The sequence below is a fragment of the Amblyomma americanum genome, chromosome 6, assembly GCF_052857255.1.
Source record: "Amblyomma americanum isolate KBUSLIRL-KWMA chromosome 6, ASM5285725v1, whole genome shotgun sequence".
Taxonomy (NCBI): Eukaryota; Metazoa; Arthropoda; class Arachnida; order Ixodida; family Ixodidae; genus Amblyomma; species Amblyomma americanum.
In genome coordinates, this window is record NC_135502.1 from 54495500 (window position 1) to 54516968 (window position 21469).

The window sequence follows — 21469 nt, forward strand, 5'->3', positions numbered from 1 at the left end:
TCAGAGTAGACATAGCTGCATTACATTTTCCAAATACAGTCATGTCCACTTATAACAGCTGCAGTTATAACACAAACTCTCGCTTACTATGAATGGAGGTGGAACTACCGTCAAATTGTGTATCAGGGCAAAGGCACTGCATTTCAGACAAAATGAACAACCGCGGCTACACAACTTGGTTATAATGAACAAAGGGGTGGTGTAAATTCACTCCACAGTCGGAAAATGTAAGTGCAGAAGAAAATATATACAGTAAAACCTCATTAATTCGAAATCGCTTAATTCGAACTTCCGGTTAATTCGAACTGACGGCCGGGTCCCGGCAAAGCCCTGTGTATTTCAATGGGTCAAAACTCCCGATAATTCGAATATGCCGGTATCCACGTCGGTTAATTCAAACTAGGTGCCGATGGCTGGCATTGCTCCTCGCATACAGAAGTCACCTCGTAGCAAATACAATGCGCTGAAAATTTTTAAAAAATGCAGAATGATGAGAAAAAAAATAAGCCAGCACGCATGTCAGCACGCACGAGGTGAGACGTGAATTTCGTTGCCCGAACCAACCCTGCGGTGCATGCCATAGCAGGTTTTCGCTGCCGGAGCGTCGAAGCATTGGCTTGTCTATTTTTGGCTGACGCGCGGTCACGCGGGTAGCCACCCTACGGCGGGCGCCGCCTATGCTCCGGCCACGGTGGCTCCGGCGCAAGCCATTGCAGGTTTCCGCTGCGCCGAGGCGGTCGTGACCATTGGAGACGCACGCGACCATGGAGGAAGGAAGTACTCGGGAGAGGCGGTTACGTCACATTTTTTTGAAGCCGCGCTTTTTTTCTGATGGAAATAAACGTTTCAATCAAGCGGGCCTCCCCTCCCCGTTCCCCCGCTTCCCTCTACTTGGGCGCCGTCCCAGCGCGCCTGCCCATGCAGCAGACGACGCCGCTGCGCCCAGCGTTCTATTGGCTGCGCCGTCGGCTAAACTCTCCCAGTAGCCCTTGCGAGAACGCGTGACTTCCGGTACCCTTTTTTTGTGCAGCTCGGGAAGCGAAGACTCTCCTTTCCTTCATCCTGCACGCAGCACCCGGCCCCTCTTGCGCCTAGTCTTTGTTGCCGCGGTGTCTAGCGAAGTTTGTGTTGCGTGATATTCCTCGTTTGCTTGGTGTCTCGCTGGTGACGTCTCATCGACTGTGCCAATCATGGCACACCGAGGAAAGTACTCCGCAAAGGATTTGAAGACGAAGGTGGAGATATTACAGGAGGTCGAACGTGGTCTCCTAACAAAGACAGCGATCGCAGAGAAGTTTGCAGTCAAGAAATGCACGCTGTCCACATACCTCAAGAACAAGGACTCGATCTTCAATGCGTATCAAAAGGAGATGGAGCCCTCGCGGAAACGAGTAAGAACATCGGCTCATCCAGAGATGGAGGATGCTGTAATGGCATGGATTAAGGACGTTCGCAGCAGGAACATTCCGCTAAGTGGACCAATAATTGCCGCAAAGGCAGTGCACTTCGCCAGCCAGATGGGCATAAGTGACTTCAGCGCGTCGGAAGGCTGGTTGTCGCGTTTCAAGGCCCGTCACGGACTTACGTTTAAAAGCGTTTGTGGAGAGGCAGCCGCAGTCGATGAAGAAACGTGTCAAAATTGGATCTCAGGTGAACTAAAGGACTACCTTGCCGATTACTCGCTCAGCGATGTGGTCAATGCAGATGAAACCGCGCTTTATTTTAAGTTGCTGCCGAACAAGACTGTCAGTTACAAAGGCGACACGTGTTCAGGCGGGAAGAGAAGCAAGGAAAGAGTGACGGTGTTGGTGTGCGCAAACGCGACTGGCACGGAACGGTGCCGCTTGCTAGTTATAGGCAAAGCAGCGAAGCCTCGCTGCTTTAAAGGGCTAAAAACTCTCCCTGTTGATTATACTTTCAACAGAAAGTCGTGGATGACGCGAGCAATTTTCACGGATTGGCTGCGCACACTCGACAGGAAGTTCGCGGCACAGAACAGGAATGTTCTGTTGTTCGTCGACAACTGTTCAGCCCATTGCGACATCAGCGGACTGAAGGCGATCCGTCTGGCATTTCTGCCGAAAAACACTACGGCTGTGCTGCAGCCTATGGACCTGGGGTTATTAAAAACCTCAAAACACTGTACAGGCGCCACCTCCTAGAGCGGATTCTTGTGTGTATGGACAGCGGCAAATCGTACGACGTCAATCTCCTCGGAGCCTGCCACATGCTGGCAACATCGCGGATTGCTGTCAACGCGGACACAGTCGCGAACTGTTATCGAAAGTGCGGCTTCATCGAAGGCCCAGAAGCCTGCAGCACGGCAGAGCTGGATGCTCAGTGTGATGACTCCGTCGCGCTGCACCCTGCCTACGCTGCTTTATCGGAGGGTGTTGACTTCCAGAGCTTCGTAGACGTTGACAGCGGCGTGGAGACATCGGGGCCGTTAAGCGATGCCGAGATTATTGAAGCGGCCTGCGGTGACCAGATGCCGCACAACTCGGGCGCGGCGAGCACAGCTGACAGCGACGACGAGTCCGACGGAGGCGACGATCCATTGCCACCCCCGAGTGCATGTGAAACAGCGTCAGCACTCGATCTGGCTGCGCGCTACTTCTCCGTCGATGATAATTCGGACGCTGCATTGGAGCTGTTGGGCAAGTTGCAGACGATGCTTGTCGAGTCACGGCAAAGAAAACGAAAACAAATGCGCATCACCGATTATTTTTCTCTTTGATATGCTTTGCGAATCTGCTGTTAATAAACATGTTTTTGAAGCATAGTGTCATATTTAATCATTAAGCTTGCTGCTTACGCGAATGCATTTTGATGTTAGCTCCAACCGCATAAATAAATTAACTTTATTTCCTTCGACATTCGGGCTCTATGATTTTTATTCGTGCAATCGCCCGCCGCAAATGTGTAGTACAGTTAAACCTGGATATAACGAAGTTGAAAAAAGCTCCCGATTTTTCGTTACATGCAGGTTTTCGTTACATGCAGGTTTCGCGTGAAGGCTCGTCAATTGTTTTTATGACGTGACACGACTGTTCTTACGTCGCCGCGCACGTGGAAGTGCGTGGCGCGAAACGACTGCACCATGTGTCTGCGCATAGGCGACTTGGTGTAGAGAGAGGAACTCGAGCGAGAGACAGCGGGAATCATCGTGCCTGCGTGCTCTGCCGAAGCGCGATTGGTGGCCCCGAGAGGGACCGTTGAAAAAAAAAGCTTCCAAAGGAGCTTTGAGAGAAGAGGAGAGGCGGCGTTATTTTACACTGAAAAATTGCGTAATTGCTGCCTGCTTCTTCGGCACAAGTGCAGGCAGGACACGCCGCTCCAAAGAAGCTAAATCATGTAGAGCTCCTTCATCGTCGCGCGAGCCGACGAAACGGCGCATAACGTCCATTGCGTTCATCACCTCCTTTGCAGTAGGCACGTCACACGGATCTGCATCGCAAGCACCATCATCACGATCATCTTGCACGCTTTCAGCCAGTGCTGCATCAGTCATTTCCTCTGTAGCCACGGCGGCGTTGTCGGCAAACAAAAAGTCATCCAGTTCAACGTCGTCGGGTACACCACCGTTAGTGCGTAGCTCGTTCCACGCTTCGGCCACATCGGACGGAGTAGAAACGTCTTCCTCGTCATCGGCACCAGCCTGTGCGTTTCTTGCTACTATTCCGGCCTTTAAAAAGCAATTCCTAATAACTTCTGCCCTGACCTCTTGCCAGGAGGCAGCAAGCATCTCGACTGCTTGATAAATATCAATCTTCATCTCCCGTTCCAGCCGGATGTCGAGAAGAATCTTCTGGATTAGTCGGCGTCGGTAACAGCATTTAAAACTGTTAATGACCCCTTTGTCAAGGGGTTGTATTAGGGACGTGCAGTTGGCCGGGAAGTAGTGCAGTTCGATGTTCGAGAGCTGCAGGCCTTCGACGTGGTGCGCCGAGCAATTATCCAGCAGTAGGCAAACTTGACGGCCTTGCCGCTTGACGTCCTGGTTAAATTTTGTTAACCGTTCTGAAAATATTGGCCGAGTCATCCACGCCTTGGAGTTCGCCACATACTTGACGGGCATACGCTTCGTTCCCTTAAAACACCTGGGACGGGCACTTTTGCCGACAACCAGCGGGACTCGCTTGTCTGTGCCGTCGAGGTTGGCGCACAGCAGAATCGTTATGCGGAGCTTGCTCTGCTTTCCGCCGCGGCAGTCATCGCCTTTTAGTGCTAGCGTGCGGCCCGGAAGCATTTGATAAAATAGAGCTGTCTCGTCGGCATTGTAGACATCGGCCGCCTCGAAGCGACTCAGTATTCCAGGCAGCTTGTCAGCCACCCATGAAGCAGCAGCATCGCTGTCTGCGGAGGCAGATTCGCCGCTGATTACTCTCCCGACGACACCGTGTCGGCTCTTGAATCCCTGCAGCCACCCGTTGCTTGCCTTGAAATCGTCATGGCCCAAGATACACGCAAAGTCCTTTGCCTTCTGTTGCAAAATCGCGCCACTAATGGGCACATTTCTGGCTCGCGTGTCCAAAAACCACGTGAACACTGCCTTGTCCACATCAGCATATGTCGACGTCTTCAGGCTTTTTTTCTTCGAGCTTGTTCCCGACTCCACTGCGTTTCTGATGTTGTGTTCCGCACTCAAAATCGTTGATAGGGTGCTCGCTGGAATGCTGAAACGGGCGGCAATGTCCTTCTTCTTCTCACCCGCGGCGACTGCATTTAAAATTGCAAGTTTGTCTTCGAAAGACAAAACTTTTCGTTTTCTGGCAGTAGAACTAGCAGAACTCATCATGACCAACCGACGACGCAGTTACAAGCGGAGACGCACGACTACACGCCGACGGCAGGCCTAGCACCTCCAAAACAAGTCAAACGAACCAGCACGAGAGCACAGCTGACACGCACAGACGCAGGACAAACGCAAAATGGCGAATGCAACGCGTCGTCCCGTCGGTCTCGTCCTCCTTTCCCCCCTCTCCTTCCTTCGCCCTGGTAATGAAAGAACCGGCCATCAGCGTTGCTTTTAAAGTGAATTCTTGCACATAACTGTGTCTAAGCCATTGAAACATATGGAAATCACAAAATAAAAATGCTTTTTTTCAAATCCATACATAAAAAATGCAACAAAAGAAATCAACCGCCGCTACAAACGCCACCTGGTGCCACGCTACACAAGCAAAGCCTGAACAGGCTGCTACGTTGGGCACGGGGCGGCGCTAGCCGCGTGCTAACCGTCGCTATCATCATCATCGCTAAGTTCGCTTGGTCGCGGTGATCCCAGGCGTTCGTGTAGCTGTTGGCTCCGTACAATACTAATATTCACTAATATAGTGCATTTATTTGGTCGAATTTTCCTTAAAAGTGCAAAAAGTAATGACTGATCAGCTTTGCGAGTTCGTTACATCAAGGTTAACTGCCGCAACGTTTTCGTTACATCGAGGTCGAAAATACATGGGCTTCAATGGGGGCGGCGTTAGGGAATTCAAAAATTTCGTTAAATCCAGGAATTCGTTACATAGAGGTTCGTTACATCCAGGTTTAACTGTAGCGCGTAGTAAGAGATAACTATCTCAGATATGCCTGTTTTAGCTTCGGCCCGTGCTGCCGGGCGTGATGGCCGCTTTTTTTAGCGCCCGCTCGTTAATTCAAACTCCGCTTAATTCGAACAATTTTCCGGTCCCCCTCGAGTTCGAATTAACGAGGTTTTACTGTATATAGCGATTATGTGCATCAAAAGGCTACAGTACCATATGAACTTGACTTTATGCCTTATTTTCCAAAAATAAATCGAGACCATATTTTTGAAACTTCTTTCCTCCTTTTCTCAAGTTTTTTTTTTCCGTGACATGTGCTGTTGCTTACAGTATCCCGTAATGTATTGGCCAGATTTGAGCAATATTTTGTACATATGAAAGCTGATACATTTTCGTATGCATCAAGATACACAATCTACGGTTACTGTACAAGGCATAGACATCAAATTTTTGCCAGTCCTTGATGTAAAAATTTCAAAAAACTTGGACACAGTAATTAGTCATAAAATAATTAAAATCCACAAGGAATAAAGACTCAACTGCATATTTGTTTTTAGTATGCCGCAATGCACTAAACAAAATTTCATCTTTATAAGCTAAAAATTTTAAAAATTTGATTGAAGACCAGTGTCTCCCTTAAGGTGGATTAGTGGGGATTAGTGGATTGATATGGGTTAGTTTGGATTAGTAGGCAGATTAATGCAAAAGATTGGGTAAGGTTAGTACAATCCGATATAATAATCCAATGGAAGGTACTGAAACATTCCAATCCTAAGATTTTCAAATTTGGTGGTGCTTATGACATCTTGACCCTCTCGACCAATCGGAATTTCCCTACAGAAAAATTCAGTGGTTTTTGCAAGACAACAACCTAAATGCTATCACATTAATAAAAAGGTCAAATACTAATCAGCACGAAAAATGCCCGCTACTTTGTTTTGACAGTCTGCAAGCAATGAGCCCTTCAGCAACACCGAATCCTAAAAAAAATAAGATGTGCAAGCTTACAAGAGCGTCCTTCAGAATCATGTCTTCCACTGGTCTCCTGACCTCCTTTAAGATCTGCAGCTCCACTTTCTTTTGATCCTGCCAAGAGAAAATGAAAGTCTCATATGAGAAAGCAGGCTAAGCAGGGCAGTCCTTCAGGCGATGATGCATTCAAAATAAATTCCCCTTGTTTCACAATAAAAAAAAGCAGTGATCAAGTTACCTCCATCTTCTTCCGGTTTTCCAGGGCACGAACAAGCAGCATGTGCTGTCTTCTCCTTTCCCTTTCCTGATGAAGAAAAACACAACCATGATAAAGAAGTGCAGAAAGACCCATTTAAGCTTAAAATGCTCTGAACGTTTCCCGTGACATGCCAGCGTATTTAAAGCTATTAATATGACCCCCCCCCCCCCCCCCCCCCTTCGATTTTATCCCCCAGTAACATAATATAGCTTCGAAACTGCTGTCAACAGATTTCCTTTTTGAAATGAGGTTTCAAGCAAGCTTAATGTGCAGGATACAAGACACACTGCTCTCAATAGTGCTTTAAATTCAATACACTGTTCATAATGGCTCCCCAAATGTAATAAACACGATTACAATGATATTTTAAATCATAGCAAATGAGTTATGTAGTTTAAAGAGTGAGACAATGTCAGTGTGACAAGTTTATGTAGTTGAAACTTGGCACACTGACACTGTTTCACTCTTTTTAGCAAGTCAACATATATTGGCATGATTATGGTAAAACTGCAAAGCTTTTCTGTTTCGGCAGTATCCACACCTGTAGAAAATAAGTCACAGTGTAGCAATACTATTGCACATAGTGCCACCTTACAACCCAGATTTCACGAGGATTACACCAGCAGTAGAATGACAGCATGCTCTACTTAATTTCAACCAGACAAAGCATACATGTGCAGCCATGATAAGTGTGAATAACCAGGTAACAATTGAAAATTTATGTGCAAACACCACTAAGCCACACGTGACAGGAACGTTCACGAGTCAGATGCGACTGTGTGGACCGACGGTAACTCTTGTTTTGTTGAACACCTGGCATTGGAAAGCTAGCAGTTCCTTGTGGAAGCATATCCAGCTTCTACCAATAAAGCTTTCGAATGATTCAAAAAAAAAAAAAAGAAGAAAACATAATGCCAGGCACAGCTACTCACCAAATCCACCATAAGGAGCATCTCACGACGCTTTTGCATCTCCTGTAAAAAGGAAAAAAAAATTATGATTAGGCACAGGTTCCTATGATGGCAATGTTTTTTTTTTAGAAAAAGTACATAAAGAGCGCTTAGGTCAGCAGTTGATGTCCCTGATCAAGTGCAGGAGTGGACTGACTAAATGATCATGAAGCCCCGCATGGAGAAAAAGAAAAAGAAGAGGCAAAGTTCAAAGGCAGCAGCCATGCCAAGGAGAAGAAGATGCGGTAGAGGCGCTCACCTGCTCTCTCAATATTACAGCTTGCTGCCTCTTCATTTCCCTTTCCTAAAGGCAGAGGAAGAAAGAAAGGAAAGGAGAAGAGCAGAAAAGCAGCACAAAGAAGGTGGTCAGCACTGCAATCGAGCTAATGTTTAGTGGTACCGAGACGCGGGAAAGCCCCACAACTAAGTCCGTGTTACCCTAGCCAGACAACGTCCTCTGTCATGATGGCACTGACGTACAATAAATTTCCTCAAGTACAAAACGAGTAAAAGGGCACAGGAAGTGCTCTGCTTTTGTTTAGCTAACGAAACAGACACCAGTACAGATTTGTTTGTTACTCTCAAAGTATGGAGAAGTTGACAAGTGCAAAAAGGTAATAGTAGTTAATGTGTAACACATTCATATCATGTCCATTTCACATTCATATCCAAGTTCTGCCGCAAAGCTTTCAGTGAAAAAAAATTTTTTTTAAGATCCCAAGCATTTGAACAAACAATAGCACTAACTGCCCATCTGTCTCCGTATGTGATAGTGTATTTCACCACAAAATACCAGAATAAAAACCTGAATATGAGATTTGCGGGCAGCCTTTGAAACCACATCTGAGCAACTTTTTACTGCAGGTAACATGACCATGTTTCTGCTTATGACATGTTACTTGGGACAACATTTTAATTTTAATCTCCGCAAGGACTGCTCCCAGAAGTGTTCACTAATTGACTGATGCAGAGGAACTGGCTGTTGTACTCAGAAGAAAAGAAGGAGTTTCTTCTGGCTGTAAAAAGCCTGGGTGCAGTTCCACGAACAGCCTTCTTGTTTGAAAATGTATGTTTTTGTTCATCAGAGTAAAATGAGACTTTTTTGGTGCCTACAGCTATAGGCAGGAGTACAACTGCAGTGGTATCATGATACCCTGCATACATGTTCAAAAGAATGAGTGACTCCAGGAATGGCAGGCAAATAAACTCTACAACAGTTTCAACTGCCTCGTGTTCATGTTCATGGCAGTCATCTTGGCTACACAGAGGCCAGACTTTGCTACAGCACTTGTTATAAAGAAGTACATCAACACAAACTAGAAGAAAGGAACTTCGTAGAGCGCAACTCTACTACTTCGGGCATGTGCCTGTCTAAATATGAGGCTACTGTTTTCAGGTCGAAATCTGCACCTGTTTTGTTGTTTTGAACACGCCCACAGCAACTGCAACAACTATGCTCTAGTCTATGCTGAATGCCATTTGTTAGGACGATGGTCTGCATAGGTTCACATCAAGCCAATTAAAAAAGTATAGCAGACCTATGCCAAATGAGAAAAAAAAAATTTTTAAGGAGCAATTTTCATAGAAGTGCTGCTGAAGCCAGACGCTGAGACACCAGAAAAGAAAAAGTATGAAATTCTATGATAAGCATAATACATCAAAAAACCAACATATTCTCAACTCTAGCGTCTACCCAGCTGTTACATAACAAGAGACCATTCATAGAAAACCCACAGGTCATTCACTCTGACTCTGATCGTGTCTGATCTGCCATGACCCCAAGCTGCTCCTCCACATAAAATCCCAACTTCAGAAAGAATTGCAAAGCAAAACAGCAGTTAAACTTGTTAAAGCTACCACTTTTTAGTAGGTAAGGAAGTGAATGAGAGAAAGAAAAATGTGAGAAAAAGCAGTGAAGGCAGGCGCAAAAATCTATCCTACAGCCAACAGCACAGCTAGAGATAAAACACACGCTCACTAAGAAAAAATAAGCAAGTGACCAATGAATGTGACAGCTACAAAGCAAAACACAGTAACAGCAGTACAAGAATGATGTAGTTTCGTATTACCAGTGTGAATGATGTGAAAAAGTGGAGCCATATTTCTGCACAATAAGCAGCAAGCAGTCACAAAGACAAAACATTGCATGCTATTTATGGTGCTGCTCGGTTCATTGCACCAAGCTACAAGCAAGCTGCAATGAAGGCCTTCAACAGAGCCTCCTTCTTCATGCACACCCAGACACATGCAGACATGACACCAGCAATGACAAGCTCTCAGTGATGAAAAGTGCATGGCACACAGACACCATACTGTCCCGAGTATCAGCGAAGCCACATGCTTAGTGCTACCACTTTGCAAATGCCTCAAGTACCAGACACTATACTCTGGCAGCTACCGTATTTACGCACATAATTTGCACCCTCGTGTAATTTGCACACCCTTAACTCATCACCCGGGTTTATGAAAAAAATTTTTTACTCGCATATTTTACGCACTGTGCTGTGCTAGACCACCATCATGCACGTGGGCTCTACCCTATGGCTCTACCCAGTAGCATTCGGCTATTCTGCGCGTTTGTTCGAAAGGCTTTTTGACTCTTTTTGTGCACTGGGTGTTCATGGTGGCGTCGGGGGCTACTGTTACAATCGCAGCGGCACCAGCGGCATTGCCACTCGGAACAGCTGGCAGTGCTTCCGGGGAGGATCGGCAGCTAATGGAAGAGCCGACACCGCTGTTTGTTTAGCTGATGCATGTGACTCGACTGCCAGCTATGATTTTCTTGGTGGTTCTGACGGCTTGGCTTGTTTGGTTGTGTCTTGCGATGGGATATCACAACTATACGGCAAGTTTCAAATTGCTTGTCAGCGCCTTATCACGGCGTGGAGCGGCGAAGCCAGCGAGAATAATCGTGTGCGCACAAGTCTGCCCATAGACGACAATCGTTGTGTCGGAAAACTTGTGCGCAAGTGACTATTCTCGCTGGCTTCGCCGCTTCGTGCCGTGATAAGGTGCTGACAAGCAGTTTGGTCGACGCTTGCACGGTACTGTTAAAGAATTGGCCAAGTGTACATTTTGAGTGTGGTGTGACAATTGATTTATTGATTTGCAGTTGCTTTCCCGGACGAAGTTACGAAAGCAAACTTACGGAATCCAGTACTACCAAACAATTGGCTGGGCCGCAAACTATGGCACTGTTTTAGCGTCTTATTGAGCTTCGTGCATGCACCTTCATGCCATCCCGCAAAGAGGGGAGGGGAGTGAGCGGCCTTTCATTTAGAGTGAACTTTCTTTTGGGGGGCGGCCAGCGTGGGGTGCGGGTCCTGGTGGTGACGTATACGCAGCAACATACACAATACCTATATTGCACGTTATGACCTTTGTGGAGTTTTTTTAAGTCGCGCTCACGAAATACCCGCGTAACGGAAGGATGGTGGTTCGAATCCCGTCGTGCACAGATTTTTTTTGTTATACAGTCGAGCCCACATATAACGGCCTCACTTAAGACGAACTTTCGCTTATAACAATCGAGACCTGCGCGACCGTCAAAATATACATTATTTCAATGGCACAATATCACACGCATAACAAACGTCACTAAGCCCTCCTGATCGGTTACAGCGAACAGATGGCGTAAACCCGGAGCCGCTATGCGAGATAACCTGCCTCCGACCCCTTTGTGCGCCCGGCGTGTGGTATGTTTTCCCGAGCCTCATCACGGGCGAACTGCCCGCCCCAGACTCCAACATGGGGGGTTATGACATTGGTTGGAATGATTTCATTTCTGTCGATGACGACGCCGACACCACGGAACCATGCACGGACGAGGGCATCGTTTCTGAAGTGCGGGACGAGAGTGACGCGGAGGAATCAGATGAGGATGAAACTTCGGAGCCAGCACCATAAGCGCGCCTGTAGCAATGAGCTGCATAGAGAGCCTCAGACAACTCGTCTATGCCAAGGGCCTTGGCGATAGCACGCTTCTGCTTAAAATAATCAGGAAACCTCCCTCATCGGATCTGCGCTGCAAAAACAGACGTCCATCGCGAACATTTTCGCAAAGAATTTTTTTTTTTTTGACAAGCAACTGTCTTTAATGCTCTGGTCCACTTACTACGAACTTCGGGATATAACGAGCGGACGCCGTGTGACGCTCATGTTCGTTATAAGCAGGCTCAACTGTAGAGTTGAAGAGCGTAACGGACGGATGGACGCGAGCATTAGCCATTAAAGTCTTTCGCCTTAAAACATGGTAGGAGCCTGCAGTCATTCTGAAGTGTTAAGGAATGGCTGACACAGTGATCTTCTCCAAACACAGCTCAGACCATTTATAACACAACCGCTTATAATGTGGGACCACATTATATGCAGCCTTTTGTGACAACCGCTTCGCTTCCCATAGAGCTCAATGCATTGGCATAATGCTTAATATGCAGCAGCGCATAACAAGAGACCCCGTATAGTGCAGTTTCTGGAAAGCCTGGCGGCCTGCGGGTGCCGGCGAGCACGACAAGCGTGCTTCCCAGATTGCGCAAGGAGGAGACAACAGGTGGAGAAGGGGAGCGTTGTCAGCGTGGTTCAAGGCAAGGCAAAAGGCAGGAGAAGACAGAAAATAAAATAGAGGTTGTAAAGCAGGTGTTTTTCCTCTCGTTCTCCGATGTGCCTCCATTGGGCACACTAATTGAACAAAGCTTGAAAGCTTGTGATGGCACGGCAAGACTGACGGATGCTTGAGGGCGGCGACGGCGAGCGCATGGCATGAGGCTGCAACTGCTGCTCGTACCACGCGTGCGTGCGGCAGCATTTTGTCATGCCTGATCCCATGAGCGAGATATATGTCGTCGCGTGTAGTGAAAAGTTGACAATTCAGGCAAGTCAGCTAACAATGCGAGCAAGTCTCAGCCTCGGCTGTCTTCAGTTCCAATGGTGTCTGCTCCTCCAAAAGCCAGGAAAAGGCAAGCTCTTGAAATCAAGCAGAGCAATGTGAGGGACGTTGAGAGCAGTTTGAAAAAGGCTACAGTCGCAAAAAAGTACACTGTCGCCAATGCTACTGTGTCCGCCATTTGGAAGAACAGCAACAAGTTGCGACAACAGCTGCAGGAAGACTCCGGTCGCTTGGAAGGAAGCGGATTCGTGTGTCAAAGTACAAAGATGTTGCCGCTTTGTTTGAACGGTTTCGCGAGGTCCGGGCCCTGAGCGTTCTTGTGAGTGGCTCGATATTGCAAGCCAAGGCCAGGTGCATTGCAAACATTTTGGGGCATGATGGTTTTAACGTATTCAACGGTTGGATTGAGCGTTTCGAGGACCAGCATGAGATAAGCTCATTGCTGTCGTCGCCGACCCCAATGGCGTTGTGTTTGAAGTAGCCACCACAGATGAAGACATCGTGGCAGCGGTGTGCGGTCGCGATGAGCCTGTACTTGAGGATGAGTGCAACGAAGTGAGTGAAAGTGCAGCAGAAGTTTCGTGCAAAGACGCACTCAACTATTTCAACTGCGCTCAGAGAAACCTCAGCGAGCAAGCGTTCAATTGCTGCACTGTTTTTTGAAGATGAAGTCATTAGCAACGCAGTTCAATCGCAGCGCCAGACTAAAATAAAGTCGTTCTTTCATTCACTACAGCGCTTCGACAGAAAGATCACATAAACCTCTTTGTTTCAAGTGATTGTAGTGTTGTGCGTCTGATGCATTGTCTTGTGCACTTTTAAAGGTAGACTGGCCATTCTGAAAACGCAAATGCACGGAAGAGAGATGTTTTGGTTACAGTGCAGTACCGCTCAAAATGCAGATTTGCCTACTTTCGGAATGCTGCGGGAGCCTCCTGAAGGGGCGCGTCGAGTAGTCAAAACAGGGCAAGCGATCCTGTTAAAATCTCGCCTATTGCATGGTGCACTATCACCCGCGCACCTCTTTAGCAGGCGTAACGGCAGGCGTGTCAACAATTGGAAGATCTCTGTCGCTAGGGCAAAAAAATAGCCTGGCTGCGTAGTTTCTGTTTCTGAGCTTCACCACTGCCCCGCGGCAACTTCAAATGTCGGCCCGCGCATTCGCCGATAGTCCAATCCCAGCTCCGCGCGGCTTATTTCTTTTTCCTTTCTAGAAACCGCCTCGCCACTCCGACGCCAGTGTGTGTTCCCCGGCCCCTTGTTTGCACTTGTGTTGTTCTTCCAGCACTCCAAAACGAGTCGCTCGTCACGGACTTACAGGTGTTAGCGCGATGGAGCCGCCTCATAAGGCCTTACTGCATCTTCAGCCTTTTCGACGGCATTTTCTTTTCAGAGGGGCGCGGGCAATTTTATTAACAGAGGCCTTCGGATGAATCGGGCATTTCTTCCAGTCCTTTGAACTCCGAATGAATGAGATATAATAGTCATGTTATTTTTTTGTTGCCAGTCTTGTCATTTTATGGATTTTGTTTTGCATGAGCTCATTATAGTTTGGATACTGTTATGCCGTCTAATCAAGTAGTATACATTTCTGTGCACATCATGCTTTTTATATGGTACTGAGGCAGTCTAGTTTTGTTTATTTTAGTTGCAAAGACCATACACTATTTTGAAAAAAATAAGGGCAACAACGTTTGCTTGCTCATCGTTTTTTGAAATTTTTTTTTGTACTGAACAGATATTCGATATTCGAAGCCATTTTTTCTTCATATTCGTATTCGAAAATTTCAATATTCGCATACCCCTACAAATTAGTGACAGAGTAAAAAATTGAGAAAGTAATTCAGAAATATACAACACCACTGCATAAAAAAGTTATCAAAGAACAAAAAGCAACAAAGTGCATAAAAATCCATGAAGCCATGGACATGCTATGCTTTCTGGAAGCAGGGCAGTCAGGTCAAGAAACAGTTCTGAAAAAACCGGCATTTTCACAAAGATTTCGGTCAGCTTTCTGCTACCTACGGTCACAAAAAATTTTTTGAAGCCACTTCTTGGCTGTTCCTGGGGGACATTTTTCAGGATATTTAAAAAGACCCTATAGACAGCAGTCCTGCACCCACCTGCCCGCCTTTGCTCTCCCTACTCCACTCAACTCTGTCAGCCGCTACTCTTTTTCAACATGCACCGCCTTCTTTCCACATCGATAGCCACTTTCGCCTTTTCCCTTGCACAACCCACGCTTTGCCCCCAATGTCATTTAAATGCTGGCTTCTAGCAGTCTACAAGCCTTGTGGCAAAGGTCACGTTAGACTTTGAAGAGCTCGGAAAAAAAAAGAAATAAAAATTCCCGCTGTATTCATTCATGCCTTTGTTCTGAATATAGTGAGGTGAATTCTGAAGCATTATATGATGTCACTCATGGAAAATTAGATTCTTGTTCTCAGTTCATGAAATTCAAAATTTGCTGCCACAGAAAGTTATGGGCCTAAACAGTGCCTAAGAAGGATTCATCCCATAGCTTCTATCGATGCGGTTCTCTAAAATTTCTCTCCTTTTCACAATTTGCCATCCTTTTCAAAGCTTAGCATTTATGCAACCAAACCTTAGAGCATTCATCATGAATAGTATAGCATCGATGGCAATGACCACAATGTCACAAGACATACGACCGTTTTTATGTATGCCCTTTCTGTTACAAGTTCGAGTATTTCAACACAATGTGCGGTGAATGCATTTTCTGGTACATGCCTACCTGAGCAACTGCTGGCAAGTCTGCAGCTCGACCACAGCACGATATAAAGCAGGCAATCTGTAAGTATTCCTACTCCTCAATAGGGCCTAGCATGGTAAGTGTCAAGATCTAATAGCATCTCTCAAATGGTTCAAGCTGATACTCAGGCCAGTATGTTACAGGCACACCAAGCCAAGATCAGGACATGCAAAAGTGCGTTGTCCCCCGGACAGTACCTGGGCTTTGCGAACAGCGTCGTCTTGGCGCTGCTTCTCTAAATCTTCCTTCCTTCTGCGGCGGATCTGATGCAGGGAGACGTAAGCATGCAACATCAACAGTCCACCGCTTCCCTTCTCTCCCAGCAATACGGTTACAATACACCAACAAAGTCAACACCAATCCCTCAACTCTCTCAACAGAGACATGCCCACTGAGCAAGGCAGAAGGGGGGAAGAAAATGCTCACCCCAAGCAACCGCAGTAAATGACCGGACAAAGTAAAAAGGCAATAGGTCACAGGATAGAAGGTTAGCAACGAGAATGTCCCCAGGCAGCTAAAGATGATGAAGCAAGCAATGAGCTTGAGAGATGGAGACATTTTTCACAAGCTACCAAACAACAGTGCCCGTCATGATGTCAATACTCTGAACAGACGGCATGCATCCACCTGCCAGTGATGGGGGATGGTCGACGAATTTACACATACAGCTAAAATGGTACATCAATATCTGAGTTGAATCTTGCATTGAGAGACATGCTCCAAAGATCATTTCACAAGACAAGCAAGGGAAGACGAGACTGTATTTCTCTGCCGCAAGTTCTGAAGCAGAAAAGTAGAGCATAACGACTAGAACAGAATAAAATAGCTCATAGAGGAAAAAAAAAAAAGAAACAAAGAGAGGAACCTCAATCATTTGCTGAGTGCGCAATTCCTTTTCGATGCGCTGCTGTTCCAGACGTTCCAGGCGCTCCTGCTGCTTCAGCAACTTCTCGTGCTCCTGCTGCCGCCTTGCTTCTTCAACTGAAAAACAAAGGGGGAAAAAAGCGGTAATGCGACAATGAAAAGCTGTACCCAGCAAGCTAGCGAGAAAATCTTTCATTTCCCCAACACCGCAACAAGTATAACAGCCTAGGATCTCAAGAAGGCGTGTCCAGAAAGTAAGAATACACTGCATGCCAGCCGCTAAGTCACAAAGCTAGACGAGAGGTGCCAGCACTGCCACAGAATTTGAACCTTGAGCTTCCCATTCCACTGCGGTTTTCGGTGCTCTGTCAGTGCCTCACTGCGTAGCATGCTCTGGAAATACTGATCCAGACTCCCGCCAACTGCGAGATGCGATCCGTGATACACTTTTTGCACACTAGAGGCACACCGCCAGTGAATATTCAGAGAGATTTGTGCTGTTTATGCCGGTGTTACGAATCAACGGAACATGGCAGATGGTGCCATGAATTCCCAGAAGGCAGAAGGAATGTTCATGACAAAAAAGGAGGGAGAAACTATTTGTTCTAAGTGACTGATGATTTTCGCAAAATCAAAGATGAAATTCTGCCGTGTAGGCGTGTGATGATATAGAAATTGTGTGAGCTTGTTCCCAAAGTGTCAAAGACTGATTCATGAAGTTGCAACCAGAGGACTGGGATACAAGTTGTTGTGCAAAGGATCGGTGCTCAAGATGGTGACTGACAAGCTCAAAACAAAAAGGATGGGTTTCACACTGAACTTTCTTGCGCACTTGCATAAACACCCCGCAATGTTATCGGCGCATAGCATCTTGGCGCGTTGCCAAGGTCTGTGCTGCGTGCCCAATTCCTGAACACACAAACGGTCGGAAACAGCGGAAACTGGCTCTTCCCTCCTCCCTCCATCGATTGCGAAAATGATAGTGCTTGGTTTCTAAGGGCGCATGCAACATGATTTTGCCACGCCTATCTGTTTGCAGCCTGATCTCGTCATTCGCTTCATCCCATCCAGGGAACGAGGCGGCCCACAGCCATGCTCGAGGATTCGTCGACTGGGATGTGCTGTCACCCATCCTGCGGACGGCGAGAGATCATATGGTTACATTTCATGACATAACCATGCACTACCGCTTAGGTAGACTTCTATATCCCCCCGCACACATATCTCTAACCAAACCCCAAGAGGTTGCGTGGAGGCAACTCCAAACGAACACCTTCCCCAGCCCCGCGATATATGCCCGCATATACCCTGAGGTCAACTTTCCCTCCTGTCAACTATGTGGCCAACATGCCACTCTATCCCACATACCCTGGCCTTGACCTCAGGACTCCCCTCCTCGAGGTTCTCAGCTCTCGAATCCAGACTAGTGGGAAGCCGCATTGCTCAGTTCCGACTCGGACACACAGATCCGGATTGTGACAAGAGCCCTAGAAGTCGTCGAACGCCACGAGCTCATGGCCACTTGATGGGGCTATAACCCCACACCATCTGCTACTTTTGTCAACGAAAATAAAGTTTATCCTCCTCCTCAAGGCATTTTATTTTTTTTTCAGACTTTCGGGCAAGTTTTTGTTGTAAACACCTTCCGGGCGACAAGAATTCTACGCTGCATCTGTTAATTCGCCGACGATTGTATTGTTATATATGGTTTACATTTACAAAGGGGCAATGGGAGAATTGATAAATCTAAACATTTTGATCGTTATAAGCAATATATCGTTATATATGGTATCGTTATAAGTGGATTACACTGCGTACAGTATACTGCTAATGCAGTAAAATATTTCATAGCAGTACTCGCCTTTGTGTATTTACTTTCTGGACACGCCTCACAACTGTAAGAACTGATTCATTTAAACACACAAATTTCACAAGAATTCCTTAACTAGGAAATGGCACATTCCTTGACGCCTGATAATCATGCTAGAAAGAGCACCAAGTTATTTCAGGATTCATACTTCCACACTAACCACGAAGGAGTGATAATCATGCTAGAAAGAGCGCCAAGTTACCGTATTTATTCGAATCTAGGCCGATAGTTTTTTCAAAAAAACGAGATGTAGAACTCTTATGTCGGCTTAGATTCGAGGATTTCGTTTCGAGGTTTCGTATTCGTAAAATACGAATAAATGTAGCACGCAGGTGGCGCCCCCACAAAACGCCAACGAAAGACAGCACTGTAGCCGTTGCTATCCGTAGCCGTTGCTATCCGTAGCCGATACTGATCAAAGCACACATGAGCACTGGCTGCCATTTTGGCCTTGTTCTGTTCTCGTGCGGTGGCGTGAGCACATTCGCAGCAGTGAAGTTTTCGTGCGTAGTTTTTATCACCAACACCATGGCACCAAACAGGCGGTGCCATTATAGTGCCGCCTTCAAGCGGAAAGTTATAGTCGCTGCAGAGCAGTCGTCAAATCTTCAAGCCGGGCGGGACTTCGGCGTGGATGAGAAGAATGTTCGCCGTTGGAGGGGGCAGCGTAACGAAATTTTTGCTTGCGCGGCAACGAGAACGGCTTTCATGGGCCCCAAGAAAGGCCGCCATCCAGAAGTGGAGGTAGCTCTGGCCGAGTTTGTGGAGACGCAGAGGTCAGCGGCACTTCCAGTGACCACGGAAGTGCTGCAAGCCAAAGCAAGAGAGCTGGCGAGAGAGCGAGGCGTCCCCCGGGAACTGTTCAAAGCCAGCCGGGGCTGGTTGCAGAAGTTCATGAAGCGCTTTGGCTTCAGCCTCCGACGTCGCACGTCCATTTGTCAAAAGCTGCCGGGCGACTTCGAAGAGAAGCTGATCTCATTTCAGCGATTCGTAATAAGGAAGAGGATGGAGCACGGCTACGCCGTAGGACAAATGGGAAACGCTGACCAGACGCCGGTATGGTTTGACATGCCAGTGGCGTGCACCGTGAACGAAAAAGGTGCCAAGGACGTGAAAGTGCGCTCGGCCGGATACGAAAAGCAGCGCATGACTGTAATGCTGGCCTGCACGGCGGATGGCCACAAGCTGCCGGCGTATATAATTTTTAAGAGGAAGACTCTACCAGCTCGGGAAGTGTTTGCAAGAAATGTGATCGTCCGCGCCAACGAAAATGGATGGATGGCGAGCGATATGGTTGAGCAGTGGATCAGAATGGTTTGGCAGCAGCGTCCAGGGGCCCTCTTGGTCAAACGTTCCCTCCTCATCCTGGACTCTTACCGTGGACACCTCACTGACGGCGTAAAAGCTGCGCTTTCCGAAGCCGGTACCGACGTCGCCATCATACCCGGCGGCATGACAGGCCAGCTGCAGCCTCTTGATGTGTGCCTCAATAAGCCTTTCAAGGATCGGCTGCGCAAGTACTACGTGGACTGGCTTAGTGAAGAGCGGCGCGAGCTTACACCAACAGGCCGAATAAAGCGCGCCTCACTGGGAGTTGTAGCCACTTGGATAGCTGCAGCCTGGGATGACATCCCAGAAAGCTTGGTTGCACGCTCATTCCGCAAGTGCTGCATCTCTAATGCACTTGATGGCAGTGAAGATAGTGCACTGTTCGAGGAGGCCAGCGATAAAGAAGTCAGCGATGATGATGACGAATGAGCGGGGGCTGATCCCGGGCTGGCGTTGCATATGTCTCCTCGCCCAATGCCGCCTCTCCTCCTCCTCTTCTCTCAAAGCTCCTTTGGCAGCTTTTTTTTTTTCAACGGTCCCTCTCGGGGCCATCAATCACGCTTCGGCAGAGCATGCAGGCACGATGCTTCCCGCTGTGTCTCACTCGAGTTCCTCTCTCTACACCAAGTCGCCTATGCGCAGACACATGGTGCAGTCGTTTCGCGCCACGCACTTTCACGTGCGCGGCGACGTAAGAACAGTCGTGTCGTGTCATAAAAATAATTGTGATAATGAGGTATAAACAGTGTTGTTTTTTCGGCCGGCCTACAATCGAGGTAAGTTTTTTTTTTTCTGTGGCCTTCAACTTTCGGGTCTCGGCTTAGAATCGTGGCCGGCCTAGATTCGAGTAAATACGGTAGTTCAGGAACTCTTCTGCCTGCTTTCTCTCATCACCGTAAATGTCAAAAGAAAACACCGTGCTCTCCACCAACCATGCTGCTGCTCAAAGTGCCTGTGATGGAGCAGGGCCGCAGCCTCCTGCAGGGCGCGCTCTTGTGGGTCCGGGGAAGGGCGGCTGCGCGGCCGTCCCCTCCGAGAACCGCCAGCAGAGGTGGCACCAGCCAGGGTCGATAGTGGATGAGCACCCGCGAGACCAGGCAAGCCCAGCAGTGGCGAAGCACCGCTGGTCGCTGCTGCTGCTGCTGCAGCAGCTGAGGAAGGCGGCAGTGGCATCAGAGATGGCACTGCAGGCACACCGCACAGCAGGCGCAGGCGCAGGGCCATCTCCTCTTCACTCAGTACACGGCAGTCCTGCATACAGTGGCAATGGGATGGCTTCAACACAGCAGCACACACAGAGCCATTGTGCTAATCGCACAGAGAGTGGCTACAGCCCAAGGTCACAGGATCGATCCTTGGCCATAGTGGCCATATTTCGATGAAAACAAAATGCAAAAATGGTCGTGTGCTGTGCAATGCGACCACATGATAATATAAACCCAGGTGGTCGCAACTAATCCAGAGCCCCCTGCAATAGTCTTCCTCATAACCAACATGCAGCCTCAAGTTAAACCTTACAGACCAAAACACCTGGCTGAAATCCAGGTATGACCAGCAGTTCACTTGTCACACTAGTGTAGTGCACCTGAAGTCACCCTTGCCACATGTAATGTAAAACAACATCCAGACCTGAATTTGCATAAGTAACAGGTTTAGGCTCATGACTGTGCCCATAAATTTGAAAGAAGTGGAATTTGAACTTGCTTAATTTGAACTTTTTGGCTTATTTCGGTTGCTACAATGGTCCCAGTCAACATCAGGTGCATTAACGGAAGCCCAGCTGGTTCAAACTTCACATAATGCAAACACATTTTCATTCCCTTTTGAGTTTGAGTTATCGAAGCATAATTGGAATTGTACAAGACCTTAAAGGCCTCTGCGAACAGAACGACCGGAAGCACTAACACTGCACCCAGTGTCTACTTGTGAACCTGTATAAGCTCGATAGCAGGGCGCCGGAATTAAAAGAAGAGGTCTGCCCCAGGCCTCACCCTGCAGTGCACACAGGACAGCAGAGATGCCTTGGC

General features: G+C 47.6%; 1 protein-coding gene across 12 annotated transcripts in view; it reads right to left on the minus strand.

The window, feature by feature from the left end:
• The window catches only part of LOC144093475 (bromodomain adjacent to zinc finger domain protein 2B-like), an 88449-nt gene that overhangs the window by 36742 nt on the left and 30238 nt on the right, over nucleotides 1-21469 (minus strand). For 4 of the 12 annotated variants that reach the window (XM_077626904.1, XM_077626900.1, XM_077626894.1 and 1 more), the window contains 7 exons: nucleotides 20375-20693; nucleotides 16245-16360; nucleotides 15577-15642; nucleotides 7981-8025; nucleotides 7704-7745; nucleotides 6751-6816; nucleotides 6549-6626 (listed from right to left, as the gene is read on the minus strand). In XM_077626904.1, coding sequence (XP_077483030.1) covers nucleotides 6549-6626; nucleotides 6751-6816; nucleotides 7704-7745; nucleotides 7981-8025; nucleotides 15577-15642; nucleotides 16245-16360; nucleotides 20375-20693 — 732 coding nt within the window. The remainder of the gene's footprint in view (nucleotides 1-6548; nucleotides 6627-6750; nucleotides 6817-7703; nucleotides 7746-7980; nucleotides 8026-15576; nucleotides 15643-16244; nucleotides 16361-20374; nucleotides 20694-21469) is intronic. The other 8 variants (XM_077626905.1, XM_077626902.1, XM_077626897.1 and 5 more) reach the window with 3 other exon arrangements.